The 16,920-nt window shown below is 41.2% G+C and overlaps 1 protein-coding gene across 1 annotated transcript in view; it reads right to left on the bottom strand.

Annotated features, from left to right (window-relative positions):
• LOC112986300 (maltase-glucoamylase-like) overlaps positions 1-7,278 on the bottom strand; it is a 56,224-nt gene extending 48,946 nt beyond the window's left edge. Inside the window, exons 1-5 of the mRNA XM_026105504.2 lie at positions 7,199-7,278; positions 5,208-5,331; positions 4,319-4,392; positions 247-367; positions 50-159 (exon numbers count right to left, since the gene is read on the bottom strand). Coding sequence (XP_025961289.1) covers positions 50-159; positions 247-367; positions 4,319-4,392; positions 5,208-5,331 — 429 coding nt within the window. The 5' untranslated portion in view covers positions 7,199-7,278. The remainder of the gene's footprint in view (positions 1-49; positions 160-246; positions 368-4,318; positions 4,393-5,207; positions 5,332-7,198) is intronic.
• Between the last annotated feature and the right edge of the window lie 9,642 nt (positions 7,279-16,920).

Raw genomic sequence — 16,920 nt, 5'->3', positions numbered from 1 at the left:
AAAATATCTTGCATATACCATGAACCTTCAAACAGCATAAAAAAATAACCTTGAACCGGAAGCGATTTTGTGTCTGATACTCTCCTGTGAGGAGGACAGTGTTGATATCATTTCCAAAAAGGGAAGGTGATGACAGCCTTGTTAATGTAGCTTGGAACCCTTAGGAAAAAATACATGTTTCAGTATTACTGTGTTGAAATGGACAGTTCAATGTACATAATTCTAGGAGCTTATCCTGCCACTTACCTGCCTGAGTTGTTCGCACTGCTCCATCCACTCTGTATCCATGGTTTGAAGAGAAAAAACACCAGGGAACACTGGAATCACTCTGGGGACTCCAGCAGCAGCCACGAAGGCTGCAGAGGCTCTGATCCAAAGGCATGAATGGCACAAGTAAGCTGATTTTATACAAATCAATTTTGTATACTAAAATAATTAAAATACACATAAGATGCATTTTACTTCAAACTTCAGAAACCTGTAAAATATTTGCAATCAAATCAACTCATTCTATGAAAAATCTATTAGGTCAATTTGGTGGCACAGAATATATAAAAAAAGTGGTTTTCAGGATTCAAAGTAGAAACTTTTTAGTTTTGAAAAAGAAAAAGAGAATTTTGGACTTTTATTCCTTCTTAAAGCCACAAAGGAGAAATGAATCTTAAAAAAATTATTGAATCACTTAAGCTGTGATCGATGCAGTATAGTCTGAACAAAAGTCATTTACTGAAAAGTGGATAAAATTATGGTTGTTTTTACTATTTTTTTAAATAATAATTTTGTGTCTAAAAGCAAAACAATGACTTTTGGTACTGGCTTATAAACATCTACATATGTGGCATTGATCATCTGATGCATCACTGATGTGTCATTAATCATTTTAATTTAATGTTCAAACATCGGAAATGTTAAGATTAGTTCTGCATAACCTCAAATTGAGATAAATAAACTTAAAAAAGCCCCAAACAATTAAATCTGTTGTTTAAAACATATGCCTGAGTGGAGTGGCACTAACATTTACACTTCTTTTTAGCAGTCCAGTAAACCAAATTGCCTTTGCTTTGCTCTTAGAAATTAACTTACTCATCCACTGTTTGCATGAATTTTGCATTTAATGGCAAGATTCAGGTAATTACATTTCTTTGCGTGTCCACACATTTTCTGTCATTAAAGAAATGATGCATTACTCAGGTCAAAGTGTAATAGTGATATAAGGAAATTCTCTAAGAGCAAAGGGCTATGTCATAAATGATCTCAGCTACCCAAGTCCACCACCTCTCCCTCCATCTGCTAGCTAACAGAAAACTGTTGAAACTATCACTTTCTTCATCTCTCTGTTGTAAAATATTGCTGGTGTTTGTGTCACGTTTCTTTTAAAATATACCACAGCTTATTATAGCTGGAGGTGTCCCAAAGTTGGGTCTTATTGCTAATAGTCTTGGCCCTGGGTTATGCAACAGAGTCCAGTAGGAGAAGTGCATATACTTCTGTTAAACTTTGAACAAAACAAAGACAAGCCAATTCCTAACCAGAAATAATGCAAGTGCCAAAGGGAAGTACAGAGACGGAACTCGCAGAGCTGATAACCTGGGATTCACCCTATGTTAACATGTTATTTAGTGGCAATAGCACTGAGCACAGAAGTGTCTATAAAACCACCCAAGATAAACCAAGTTCACCAAATAGATATACATCTCTTTCTCCTCCATCAAGGAGTGATCAGATCAGAACGTATTTATCCTGTCATTTTGATCAAGTTTCACACAAAAACCATGGTTGGAGGAGAGATACTGGTGACTCATTTTTCCGTAAGGATTCACAGATAGGTACACTTACTAGGGATCTGAAATACCTGTGTTAATTTCCCACCTTACCAATTCCCACCAGAAAAGCTACTTATTCCCTAGGTTATAAGCTATTTCAGAATGAATCAGAAGTAAGAAGCACCTATTCCCTCCCTCTGAAATTCTTTTTCATATTAATGACTAAATATTGTAAAAATTAGATCTCTGTTCCCTTCTTTTCCTTCATACATAGCATATACTCACTACACAGTTACAGAGTTATTTCATCACTTTCATTATTCTTTGCTAGACCAATGGTTATTTAAATATCCCATGCAAAGTAAAATAGCTGGAACAACAGAGGTTATCCTAAAGCCTGGTTGTGCAAGTATCCCCTTTCTAGTTTCATAAATACATTTTTATGTCTTCCAGCTACTTCTAATGAATACTCTTTGGAAAATTTTCAGCAGTTAGTTTACTATGTGGTGCTATTCTTCTAGTTAGATCTAATAGATCTGTAAGCCATAGATTTGTATTTACATGAAATATCAAGCTTGCTGCATACAGAAGCACATACAGAACAGAAGTGTAAGATCTTTTTTGCCTAGCACAGAGAAAGGAGCAGAGTTCACCAAAAGAGTATTTGAAAGAGTATTATAAAAACTACACTGTAGATAAAGATGTAAACTCACCACACCCTGTGAGCTATAAAAACAGCACAATAGATAGCAATACCAAAAAAAAGTCAATGAGAGAAAGCCAAAGCTGAATTAGAGATAACCTTAGATACATGTAAATAGTTTATGGTGGGATAAGCTGTGAGATAGCTTCTGAACATTGAACTTAGCACCAAAGATTAAAATAATAGCTTGACTATATACTTAACTATACTGTTGCTTTTATGTAAATCCAAACAGTTAAACCTGTGTCAACATGGTATTACTAGGAAAAAAAAAAAAAAAACACACCACCTTTCAATGGTAGAGTGAAATACTAGTGCATGCACTAGTCATAGGAGTTCATTTTTCATTGGCACGTTCTTATTATCTAATCAAAGTTTGCTATAGCCACAGCAGTGAATAGTTAACAAATACCTACTCTCAGCATTTCTATCTTCAGCAATCCTTTGAATGGTTAATACATATTTATTTTCTTCCCACACTTCTATCCTTAGTAATTCTGCTTATAAAAGCTCATTTTCTGGCATTTTAGGATATTTTGGATGAATGATGAAAACAAAACAGGTACTAACTTGAGCTTAGGTAAATCACAATTTTCCAAACTGCAGTTTTCACTCCAGAGAACTGATGCATGGCTGTGGTTTGAACCTCTGTCTTCTGTAACCTGGGCAAAAGTTGCTTCCTGATTTCTCACAAGTGTAAGCACAACTGAACTGTGTTTGTGCATGAGGATTGTGGTAAGCTGGGACATGGCTGTATAGGAAGTGATGGGAATAGAAAGGAGTAAAGCTGGGAAGGCAGGACCTCAAAACCTGAGCTTAATGCTTGTACTTTTTCCTGAGAACCAGCCTGAGTTTGTGGGCTCCAGGCTGGGCAATGCTAGAGCTGGGTTATGGTACACCACTCCTCTGCAGTGGCAACCTGTGCAGGGCCACTGTCTTCTCTGCCTTTGTCTAACTCCAGCCCTGGTCTCTGCCCAGAGATCTCACTGATTAGTAACCACTAATCAGTGAAAATGATCATACTTCCATTTAGGGCACTGTAATTGGGCCCCAAGTCAGACACAGCTGTGAGTTGGATCTACCTGCCTCTTTACTTTAAGGAGTTCCTTAGCAATATCAAAGTCTTTCATAGCCTAAAGTCAGCCTGGGGCAGGACGAGGCTGAGAATGAGGCAGAAGCAAAATGAAAACATAAGGTCATTTGTAAACTGCTCTTTGCCATCAGTGTGTCCTTGCAGGGTGGTCCTTTCCTTGGGGTTTGATATTAGTCCAGCATATCAGGAACTTTTGAACTGTAACTAATTCTATCAAGTCCTCCTGGTTCCCCTCCTTTCTGAGTCCCATCCCTGCTTGTCCCTGGCCCATCAGCAGCTTCTTGGCCTTGGTCCAAACAGCAGCTACTGCTCTTCTCCGCCACTCTGACACATTTTGTCCAAGCAAGGTGAAAGCCTTTGTCACCCTGCCGAGGCACATTGCCCAGGCCATAACATAGCAACACACAACACAACCTGATAGTTTCTCACAGATATTGAATTAAATGGACTGTTTTTCCATTTTTATTATCAAATTCAGAAATAGTTAATACCTTTATTATTAAAATGATGAGATCTTAGGACTGGTGTCTCAGTCAGAAGGCCAAGCTACATCCAAATCAGTTACCCCAACATTCAGACCTGCATTTGGTCCTACTTTTCTGCTTGTCCTTATAAAATAAATTATTTTTAATCAGGCATTCACAGATTGAAAAAGGATAAAAACCCACTGATGTAATATAGATGCTTTTTTTTGTAGTTAAACATGAGCCTTTATGGCATAAAGCCCATTTTCTAATTCTCTCTATAATGTGTTCAGACCTTTGATGCCACTTGATCCGGGATGCAGTCAATTCTCTCTGATAAATTTATAGCTGGACATTCTGGAGCAAATTCTGTTAGGGAAATAAAGTAATGTGTTATTATCTGTATTTAAATTATAGGACTATATGGATTACCTCTAAAATCATTAACTATTTCTGCAGGTTGTTCCTCACTATCTTGAAATTTTGTAACCATTATTATCAATTCAAATCAGGCTAAACTATTGCTGATACCTACGAACTGCTGCAGTCTCCATATGCAAATGGTTGCAAATCTGTAAGACAAATGGTTTCTGAAGTGCCAAAACATTAGAAGGAAACATTACAGGTTTTTATGGCTATAAGTTTATCTCCATGCAATATGGCTTACTCCTGAATAGTCCCCGTCCTTTCTTGTCTCTCTCTCAGTGATGCTTTATATTCAGAAATATTGAACTTATATTCTTTCTGTGTTGAAAAAACAAACTGAAGAAAAAGAAAGTGCAGGCTTAGGGGGAATGGATAAAAGGTTTTTTATGGCCCTTAATGAGCCAGAAGAATCATGAAGTTTATTTCTTACGTTTACCACTATTCATGTTATCTGTAAGAAGCCATGACTATGGTTTACCTTTGGTTAATGTTAAAAATATAATAATGACACCAATCGCCACAGTGAAACAATGACTTTGCAAAGTACAACAGAGAAATGCTTATGCTCTTTTTTTGTTTGAACTTCAATGTTCTTGACAAATCTAATTCTGATAGTCATTGAAATTATTCCTATCAGAGCCAAAGGGTAGGAACCAGTTTCTGAAGATTCATAGCATGATTATTTTATCAAACAGACCTGAACAATTCAAGCTCAGGAACATTTTTCTGGTTCTATGGAAGCAATGATAAATACTTACGTGTACTTTTGCGTGCAGTTTGTCCTGTTGCCAAAAGTGCAATGGAGACACAGGCTATGATCACCACCAAACAAAACAGGACAATTAGTGCTATTTCCAATCCACTGAACTTCCTCTTTCCCATCTAGGTACAGAGAAACACCATTGTGTAAGAAAAACAGAAGTATCAGTTTTGAAAGCCCTAGAAATTATTTATGTTTTAAATCATATCCCCTAATACAGAGATGAAAACAAAACAGCTCCTTATGGACTAAGTGCAAGAATTCTCATAATCAGAATAATTCAAATAACATAGTTTACTGCATTATTAAATGACTGGGCAATCATTGAAGAATTTATTTTGTTCCCTGCAAACTTCTTTTAAATATGTACAAAATAGAATTTTCATCCAAATTTAAATAAGGAAATTCTTACATTTTACTGAAACTCCAGAACAGAAAACAAACTAATCCCTAAATTTCAATCTTGCAAGGTTGCTTTCTTTCTTTAGAACAAGCAAAAACTAACTCCTGTTTTATAAAGGATGTTACTGATTAGTTATAAAAATATACTAACAAAGTAACAAGGTAAGTTACTTATTTGTAAAACAGAAGAAAAGAGTGGAAGCATAAACCCTTGTGATTGCATGGATGTTAAAGTTTAGTGAAGGCAGAAGTAACTACTATGAGCAGTATGCTGACATATATATAGCAACTGAAACAAGGTAGAGTTCGTAGATGGAGTTAGTGCCTTAAATTGCTGTGTAAAACTAGTGAGTTTTTTTTGCTTTTGTGACAAAATTCCTACACTCCAATACCGTGGATGAACAACAGAGTAAGGCACATGACACTGACACAGAAGTAAGAGAGATTCCCAGTGACTGCTTATCACTTTCATGTTAATGTGTAGGTGTCTATGTTTGATCTTTCAATGTAATCTGTAAGTGTAACTATACCAGTTGCTCATCTCTGACAAGACCCCAAGAGACATTGAGTATTAGGAATGTTGCCATCATTAACAAATACTGATGAAGTGTTTGGGCTGCACACCCAGCTACTCCGTCTTGTGTGAAGAACATTGTGTGATTAAAGTTTAACTTTACAGCAGCAATAAAACTAATTCAAACTAACACTCAGCATCCAGATGAAGATATACTGGCAGCAGTAATGGCATTTTTCATTTGGTTAAGAACATTTAACCTTTTAAATCAGTGTTAAATTAGTGTCTTTAGTTATTCCCATATGTACACATTACACTGGCATATCAAAACACTTTCACATGATTTAGGGATAAGCCAAAAGAGGAAAAATATTTTGAAAAAGCTTTCTTGTAGAAGAACAGTGTAAATCTATTGCAGCTCCTCACATCTCATATCCTCCAGGTATCTCCTATTGCCCCACCCGTACCTCATTCATAAAAATCGAACAGCCAGAGGAATGAATAGATAGTAAGAGCAGAAATAAAACAGTCCCTAGAAAATAAAATTAGTACTTAGAAAAATTAGTTTTCAGCGTGGTAAAGAAGCTTTTATAAGTAGTACAATGCTATTCATATTCTCCATATTAATATAAAATTCTTAGACATTTTTAATATTATTATTGCTATTTCCTTGGGAATGCTGTATTTAAAATCTGCAACTATATTGTTATATTGAAAATGATGCATTTTAAACATTGTTCTCTACAATAAAGAAATGATACTTTGGCTGCTTCTCTCTGCAGTTCCCTTTAATATCGTCTGAATACATGTTGACCAGGAGCCATAAGAAATAACATTCATTTTCAGGAAAACTAGAATATTATTAAAGTTTTTTGTTGCAACATCCTCCCCTCAATCCCCCAACAATCATAACATTGCATTTTAGTTCTTTCATTCTCCAGGTCTGCCCCAGATACTGAGATTTTGAAAATAAGGATATATAACTTAGAAATGTAAATTCTACTGTGTGACATATACTCGGCAGCTAGGTAAATATCTCCAGAAACTTGGATGCAGTAGATGAATTTACATACCTTACAACCCCTTTTCTTCCTTCTTCATCTGCAGCTCTTTGATAAGACCCAAACCCATGCTTTATTCTATGCTGTTATCAGTCCATTCCATTGTTTGTTAAGTAATCTACCAATGGCAGGTACATATAATTACAGGCAGATTGTGTAAGGGTGTGTGGACCATGAGAGCATCTGCTTCATTAAGGTTATATGATCAAGGGCATTTTTCAGAGCAAATAAGTCAATAAGCAAAGGGTGAAGTGATAAATGGAACACCCAGAGACACCAACCTGATCGACAAAGGGATAACAGAGACAATAATAAAGACCAAAAGTCTCCAGATACTAATCGATAGCCCATTAAGAAATTACAGTTTTGGATATGGCCAACTTTGTAACTAATAAGAAGGCAGACATGAAGATTTTGGATTGTTCATGGGGAGTCTTACGGGACTGTGCTAAACTTACTAAGAAATATTTGATAGAGGGGAATCAGGGAGGAATAAGAAGGGGGGAATAGAGAGGAGGGGGTATAAAAAAGGCTAGTCACATGTAAACAGGGGCCTGCCAGTACGCTTGTCTGATTGAGCCCTGCACCTGATCATTGCACTCCTCTTATCAAATGCTTTCTTAACTATCTTTCTGTGTAATCTCATTTTCTCATTTGTAATCCATGTGTGAGTTCTATAAGGTCTAGATGCCAACAGCTGGAGAGGCAAGAGTGAGTGAATTTGGGGCCAGCAACTGAAGTTAGACCTTAGGCAGTGGTGGCCCCTGTGCCTGTGCTGCCAGAAACTAAAGTGAGAGAGAGTTCCAGCATCAGTAGTTGTTGGGACCACAGGGTTATGGGGCCTTGTGTCAGGAGTGCCAGCTACTGGGGGGACCAGCATGAGTGAATTCGGGGCCAGCAACCGGAGTCAGATCTCAGGTAATTATGGCTCCTGTGTCTGCTGTGTGAGCAACTAGAGCAAGTGGGAGTCTCAATGGCAGCATCTGGAGCTGGACCAGGAGTTGTAGTACCCGTGTGCCTGGGCAACAGCTCCTGGGAAGGGGCCAGAGTGTTTATATTCTCCCCTAACCTGAGGGTGTGTGTGTGTGTAATTTGCTAGCAAACCTCAAGCTGGACTAGCCAGTGAGTCAGACATCCAGGGACCAGACAGGGATATTGGACAGGCAGAGGGCCCTCGCTGATATTTGAGGCATCTGTGAGTGTGGGAATGCTTGTGGGGTGACTGTGTGTATCTGCTCATTAGAGACCATTGGGAGGGACTAGCAAGCAACTAGGAGGCCTGTATGGTGGATAAGGGGTCTCAGGATCTGGGCAGGGATATCAAATGGACAGAGGATCCATACTGACATTTGAGAGACCCAAAAATATGCATGTGTTTGTGAACTAGAGAGTGAGAGCGTGTGTGCATTCACCAGTGGCCTTCAATCTTTGCTAGCCATAGAGGAAGAAGGGGACTTGGCTATCTATACTTATGTTTTATGTGGGTTCTCTTAGGGTTTTAAGTAGGTATTGTTGAAGGCATCACCTTGTCTGTGGCAGTCTGTGTAGCTGGCTACAGCTACATGTTAGTGTCATCTGCGTGTTAGTGTCATGTGTATGTGTGTCTGAGATTACACACTCAGCCTCACTACTTGTTGGACCTGCAAATGGGAGAGCAGGAGCCACATCTATCAGCCTGGAACGGAGAGACCTCGGGGTCCCAGGCACACCAGGCTGAGCCCCAGCAGCCAGGTAGGAGGTATCCCCATGTCCCGGAGCCCACCAGAGGCAGCTGCCATATAGCCTCCCTTAAGAAACTGCAGAAATGCTTTGAGCTAAAATTAGTGGCTAGGGTTATTGCAGAGAATGGCTAGTCGAGCAATAATACCACTCTCAAGGATTCTGTTTTTGAATTGCAGGCTCGTATTTGGCTAGCTCACGCTTTCCATTTCATTTTAACCACATTATTCTTCTGTGCATGTGTGCAAACAAGCTCTGGATATCTGATTCTAACAGCCATTTCTTGCTATTGCTAAATATGCTGCTTTATGAGTGCATATTTAGGCATAACAGTTTTACATGGATTATGTAGATGTCAAAGGTTTGGGACATCCTGCTGTGACTGACCAATAACCCCTACAATGGAAGAAGGCTCAGAGGAGATGGGCAAGGCTGAGGTGCCCATGAAGCTCAGGAATCATGTAGGATGTGGCTCCTTTATCACAGCTGTTGCACAGAGAACTGACTTTATCTCAACACATAGGGCACCAGAGGATAACCTTTGTGTTAGATAAGCAGACGTAGCTGTTGAGTGGATCAGCTAGTGTAAATGTTTCTTCCCAAGTTGATCAGAATAATGTGAATGTCTCCCTGAGATTAGCCAGACCATCATGAGGGAAGTGTATACATGGCTCAGCCCAGCATAGGGTATAAAACCTGAACAACTAACAAAGGAATTTTGAAGAGAGCAATGGGCCTGAGCTGGCTTCAACCCATGTATTCCTTCTTGGTGACTGGGGATGCCCAGCGTCGTGATGGTGAGCATATTATAGAGAGCAATGATGAGCATATTATAGAGAACGGTAATGGCAATCACATTGGTATTGTGATTGAACTGTAAAAGTGTACACTTGAACTGTGATTTCAATACATTGCTGGATCACTCTGCTAAATCAAAAATCCCATGTAACATCAAACATCTTTGAAATAAACTTTTATATTAAACATCGCATTCTCCATATGTGTGGAAGCTCTAAAAAAATCTGGTCAGAGAGTGCTGAACTCTGACACCTGCATATCTGTTTTCCAAGATTTATAACTTCATTTAGCTGATTCTGCAAAATAGTCCAGGAAAGCATACAACCTTGGCCTTTACTTAAGCACGTGTGTAGTCATCCTCCCACCACTATAATTATTTGCTTACGAGCTTTCCTGAACTCATAGTGCCACAATCTTGTATTATTAATCATCCAATGAATATTTTTTTATGCAGCTTGAGAAGGTAAAAACAAAAAACCAAAAGGTAAACCAAGAGGGTCAATCAGCAGGTTTTGTAGTTGAGTAATTTTTCACTAGTTTACAAAGGATATCAGCAACAGTGCTTTTAGGTCAAGATATGATACTGAACTACCAGAAGCAGGAATGGAAGATTCTGCACACAGGAACACTGAGAGACTGTAAAGACAGCCGAAAACTCTATTAAATCAAGACCTGGAACAATATGGTCTCTGTGGTGTCCTGATTTTGTTTCTAGGAACTAAGAGTCAGTTCTTCTCTGACGATCAATAAGTGGAACTATTAGAAGCCTGTGAGTATAGACTAGATGGTAGAGAATAGTCTAGGAAAATAAGCTAGGAAATCAGGTACTGTTAAAAATGTAGACATTTGAAAAGAGACATTTATCCCTCATTTTTTATCTAGTCCATTTTTAATTAAATCGTATACAAGGTTGAACAACTTTAAAAACTTGTTATCCAATTGTAGTTAGCTCCCAGATTGCATTGATTCAGAGAACTGTTAATAACTGGGTTTTCAGTTAAGGGACCATATTACAAAAAGAATAGCTTTTACTTTTTCTACATCTTCACAAGATATGTTATTCCACTGTCTTGGTATCAAACACTTACTTTAAATTACTCCTTAGAGCCTTTAATTACTGCAAGAAGATTGCAGATTACCAGTTCATGAAGCAATATAATTAACCAACACAGAAGGGCATGTATCAATGATCTAATGGGAATGCACTCGCCCTTCCATATTCCCCAGAGCCTTCTGATACAGCAGAGATATTTGTGTTACTTAAACTACACTACGATCACAGTTCAGACAGTAGAGAGCTCTTCACTGCAGTTGTGGTCAGGTTTCGTATTCAAGGGAGGAAGAAGGCTAATTGACTTTTAGAGCCAGTCTTAGAGAATCAAAGACTCATCCCTCAAGCATGGGAAAGAAGAACAGGCTTTGTCTTCTGTATATGACAAGTCAGCTGCCAGCTGCAGTTTCCTCCCTTCTCAGTGCTACTAGATGCAGTTCCTGTTACTTCAGAAGTAAGAGATATCAGCCCTTATCACTGTTTGGGTACAGAAACACAAATGACTGCTCAGAGCAATGAATCATAGGAGCAACTAACAGAGGCAGCCAACAGACAAAGCAGTTTGAATCGCAGTCTCTGGGTTCTGCTTTGGGATCTTCTGAGGACTGGGTCTGGGAACACTGGGGACTTCCAAGAACCCTCTGAGAAACCTGAGTCTGATAGTGCCAGGTAAGGACAAGGTAAGGGGAAGTACAGGAGTGTGGACCTGGGGAAGCTCTAGCAGCTTCTAGCAAGTTCAGTTAGTTGCCCTTGACCCAAAGATGCGTGGAGCCCTTGTTGCAATTGACCCCTGATTATTGAGATAAGAATCTACAGTTTCACGTGGATTACGCAGATGTCAATGGTTTGGGACATTCTGCTTATCTGTTTTCCAAGATTTATGACTTCACTTAGATGACTCTGCAAAATACTCTTCCATGTGTGCCAGTGAGCGTGAAGGGTGTGAGGAGTGGATTAATCTTGCATGTCAACAGTTGGCTGCACAACTAGTGTTGGCAACAGGGTTTCGGTTTCTATGACCATTGGACCCTGTTTGAGGATTGACATCTGCTTGGTTAGAGAGATTGGATCCACCTGGTGAAATGGAGCAGAAGTATATTTGCCAACAGGCTGGCCAACCTGGTAAGAACGGCTTTAGACTAGGAATGAAGGGGGAAGGAGAGAGCTGCCAGCAACCATGTGAGGGAGTGATAGATGAGGCTGACAAGCACAGGCCCTGGGGTAATGTTAACAAAAATGGAACACATAATCAGCAAAACATAGTTTAAGTGGGAGAACCTCAAGCATTTGCATGTAAGCAAGGAAATGGCTACAGAGTAGCATTATGGGAAAGCCTCTCATACCATTTCTGGGAAAACAGCACACTTGGGTGCCTCTGTGAAATACCTGTACATTAATGTATGCAGCCTGAGGAATAAACAGGAGGAATTATATATGTATGCAGTTGCAGGGCTGCGATCTCATTTGACTCGTGGAGAGGTGGTAGGATAACTCCCATAAGTGGAGTGCTATGATAGATGGATACAGGCTCTTTAGGAAGGATAGCCCAGGAAGGTGAGGAGCGGGAGTCACCCTTTATTTGAGGGAGCAGTGGGAATATATTGAGCTGTGCCTGGCGTGGATGATGGGAAAATTGAGAGCTTATGAGTAAGGATTAAGGCTCAGACTAATATGGGTGACATTGTTGTGGGTGTTTGCTACAGGCCACTTGATCAGGAAGAAGAAGTAGATGAGGCCTTGTCATGGGACAACCAACTATCTTTACAGTCCTGGACCGTGAGGGTTTCGTGTGGCACTAGGGAGGGGAGGAGGGGATTTACTGCTTGACTCCACAACTTATTTTAAAGATCTAAATTTACTGCACAAGTTACAACAGTACAAAGCAACAATTCTTATCAACAGAAACGTAGTTCAACTAGAATACTTATTTTCCGGTTCTAATTGACCTTACCCACGCATTGCCTGAGCGGCCAACCTACCCTCAATCCCAGGGAAGTAACTGGGAGAGGGCGTCCCTGTCCCGAGGGGATCTGCAAGTTGGCAGACCCGCTGTCACCCGCGAAGAGCCGAAGACAGCCTCCGGGGCCAACCTGTTTATACCCTTCAGGGGAAGGTGGAGGTGGAGTCGCTAGGCCAGTTGCAGTTCTCTTCACACAGTTGCAGTCCCGAGCTCTCGGCTGCTGCAGGGTTCAACTCTCCTCCGTCGTCGTTATGACGATCGTGCCCACAGTCATGGGGTGGTGGTGGGGAACAGCCAAACACCCCCAAGGGCAGGCTAGCTGCCTTGAGCACTCTTTAGCACTGGAGAAAGGATTTTGAGTGACTGTGAATGACTGCTTTACTCTTGCAGTGGTGGTCCCAAGGAGAGATCCCAGAGCTCGGGTGAGAAGGAGTTAATTCCAGTCCGCAATGATTAACACTGCCCCAGCAGTGAAAGTAGGTGTTATCTCCCAAGGTCCTGATGAGGAAGAGACAGTCCAGACTACCCTAATTAACACTGTTCCAGCGGTGAGAGGAGGCTTTGTTTCCCAGGGTCCTGGCGCCCAAGCAGGCCTTATTTCAAAGCCTTGACATCCTCCCTTTCAGAGAGTGAAGCAGAGGAATGCAAACTGCTTGTAACTGGCACCAGATTGGGGGGGGAAGCTGGGAGCATCCCCCCACAGTCCTTCTAGAGACAACTAGAAACAGTCTCGTGCTCCCAGGTCCTGGTCCTCACAGGTGAATTAATCACTCCAATATCTGCTGGACAACACGGTAGGACACAAGCAATCCAAAATGTTCCTGGACATCATTGATGACATCATTCCTGATACAGGTGAGAGTGGAACCAATGAGGAGAGGTGCCCTGCTGGACCTCATACTTACAAAAAAGGAAGAGCTGGTTGGGGATGTGAAGATCAGGGGCAGCCTTGGTTGCAGTGACCATGAGATGGTGGAGTTCAGGATCCTGAGAGGTGGGAGCAGGACAAAAACAGGATAACAACCCCTGACTTCAAGAGAGCTGATTCTGGCCTCTTCAAATATCTATTTGGAAGAATCCCATTGGATAGGGCCCTAGAGGAAAGAGGGGTATGAAAAAGCTGGTTGATATTCAAGGATCACCTTCTCCAAGCTCAAGAATGGTCCATCTCAATGAGCAGAAAGCCAAGCAAAGGTGGCAGGAAGCTTGCATGAGTGAAAAGAAGCTCCTGACAAAACTCAGCATAAAAAGGAAGTACATAGAAGGTGGAAGCAGGGACAGATAACCTGGGAGGTATATAGAGATGTTATCTGAGAATGCAGGGACAGAACTAGGAAAGTCAAGGCCCATCCATCTAGAAAAGGGATGTCAAGGACAACAAGAAGGTTTCTACAAATACATCTATAACAAAAGGAAGAGTGGGGGAAATTTGGGCTTGCTGCTGAATGGGGTAGATGGATGATGTCATTCCATCTCTGAAAGGTCATGGTAATCAAGAGAGATGCCTGAGGCCTGGAAGAAAGCAAATGTCATCCTAGCCTTTGAAAAGGTCAAGAAGGAGGACGCAGGGAACCAGCGGCCAATGAGCCCCACCTTCATCCCTGGAAAGGTGATTGAGCAGCTAATGCTGGAAACCATTTTCAAGCAAATGAAAGGTGATTGGGAGCAGTGAGCATGGGCTGACAAAGGGGAAATCCTGCTTAACCAACCTGATGGTCTTCTGTGGTGGAAGGACTGTCTGGGTAGATGAGGGGAGAGCAGTGGCTGTTGTCTGTCTTGACTTCAGTAAGGCTTTTGGCACTGTCTCCCCTAACATCCTCATAGGCAAGCTGCAAGCTGAGGCAGTATGGGCTAGGTGAGCAGGCAGGGAGGTGGACTGAGAACTGGCCGAATGGCAGAGCTCAGAGGGTTGTGATTAGTGGCACAAAGCCTAGCTGGAGGTCTGCAGCTAGCGATGTAGCCCAGGGGTCAATACTGGGTCCAATCCTGTTCATCTTGTTCATCAATGACCTGGATGAAGGAACAGAGTGCACCCTCAGCAAGTGTGCTGAGGATACAGAAGTGGGAGGAGCGGCTGATACACCAGAGGGCTGTGCTGCCATTCAGAGGGACCTTGACAGACTGGGAAGATGGGCAGAGAGGAGCCCCATGAAGTTCAATAAAGGGAAGTGCGGAGTCCCACACCAGGGGAGGAGTAACCCCATGTAGAGCAGGACCTGGGAGTCCTGGTGCACAGCTGGTTGACCATGGGCCTGCGATGTGTCCTTGTGGCCAAGAAGGCCAATGGCATCCTGGGCTGCATGAGGAAGAGCATTGGCAGCAGGTCGAGGGAGGTGATGCTTCCCCTCTAGTCAGCCCTGGTGAGGCCACAGCTGGAGTCCTGGGTCCAGTTCTGGGCTCCCCAGTAGAAGGGAGAGATGGAGCTACTGGAGTGAGTCCAGAGAAGGTCTACTAAGATGCTCTAAGGGGCTAGAGCATCTCTCATGTGAGGAAAGGCTGAGAGAGCTGTGACTGTTCAGCCTAGAGAGAAGACTGAGGTGGAGGGGGAGCTTATGAATGTGTTTAAATATCTGAAGGGAGGGTGTAAAGAGGACGGGGTCAGACTCTTTTCAGTGGCATCCAGTGACAGGATGAGAGGCAATGGGCACAAATGGAATCACAGGAAGTTCCTTCTGAACATAAGGAAAAACCTGTTTTCCTGTGAGGTGACTGAGGACTGGAACAGGTTGCCCAGAGAGGCTGTGGAGTCTGCATCCTTGGAGCTATTCAGAAGTCATCTGGACAGGGTCCTGTGCAATGTGCTCCAGGTGACCATGCTTGAGTAGGTGAGCTGGACTAGAGGATCTTTAGACATCCCTTCCAACCTCAACCATTCTCTGATTCTGTGACACTGTACTGCTCCCAGGATACCTCTAATTAGCTGCCAGGTGGATTTTAGCAGGCACACATTGTCCGTTTGCTTCCCAATTTTTACTGTATGGATAATAAAGACAACAGAATTTTGGTGAACCCTTCTGAAATCCTTAAATGAAAGAAGCTTCATGAGAGCAGAATGATGTTCTCAAGTCACAACAGGACTCAAAAATGGAGTAAGCAAGGGAAGTTTCAGTGAAAGCTTCAAGAATATTCTGAGTCGATCAAAGTTACTTTAACTACTTTTATAGTACAGATCTGAATGTATATTCTTTCTAAATTTATTTTAAAATGAGAATAAAGGAAATGGTTATTCCTATTTTTATTTACAAAAACAATGTGTTCATTTTGCAGGCCATTTTTTGCACTTGGATATTTTTATGAGCTGATATGCACATTTTTGCTTCTGTTCTGCAACCTGTGTGTACAACAATGCATCACAAGTTCTTCACATCCACACAGTTGTATTAAAACAAAATTACTTGTGTGTGAATGGAATATCATAGGGCCTCCACAATATATATTTCATTGTGAGGTCATATTAAATGATTTTTGGTTTGATTAGTAATATATTAGAGTTTTCTATCTAGAAAACAGAAGAGGGTACAGCTTTCCCAGGAGTAGCTGGATTACTATTCAGGAGAGCGTTAAAGCTACAGAAGTTTCTGGCAGTGATGTCTTCTTGAACAAATGCATTGTTACATGTGCCCTGAAGTCTTAGTCCACAGTCAGCCGCTCTGGCAGGAGTACACCGTGCTCCTTCCTGCCCTCCCTTAGGCTTCTTTCTCCATAAAACCCCAGCATGTGGATGGGAGGTACACATGCAGGTCTCATTCTGGTGGAAAGGACATAGCTGTACTAGAAGTTACTTAGTTTGGTTCAGAGCTTCTGGAATCAGTCACATATTTCTTTGGATTTGAATGAGATCTTTGAGAGGAAGGATGTATGGTAAACCTTTTATATATATATAAAATTATTATATAAACATAGTTTTCTGATTGGCACCGGGATGTGCTTGAAAGTATAGGGTTAAGTCATGAACTACAGGACAGCCAGGCAAAGCAGTGTGAGAGACAGAAAAGCCTTCAGCATCAGATACCAAACCTTCAGAAACGTAACTGACATATTACATTACAGATGTGAGTTTGGTTCATAATCAACACTAACAGGGTATAGGGAAGATTGTGATTCTAAATATTTGCTTTCTAGGCTTGAGAAGGCTAGCAGAGGTGGGTTCACAGGATGTATACTGACACAGAAACTGACCAAGAGAGGAAAACGTAAGCAAATTGT

The sequence above is a fragment of the Dromaius novaehollandiae genome, chromosome 15, assembly GCF_036370855.1.
Source record: "Dromaius novaehollandiae isolate bDroNov1 chromosome 15, bDroNov1.hap1, whole genome shotgun sequence".
Taxonomy (NCBI): Eukaryota; Metazoa; Chordata; class Aves; order Casuariiformes; family Dromaiidae; genus Dromaius; species Dromaius novaehollandiae.
The sequence above is the reverse complement of the archived record's forward strand: the minus strand, read 5'-3'. Positions and strand labels throughout refer to the sequence as shown.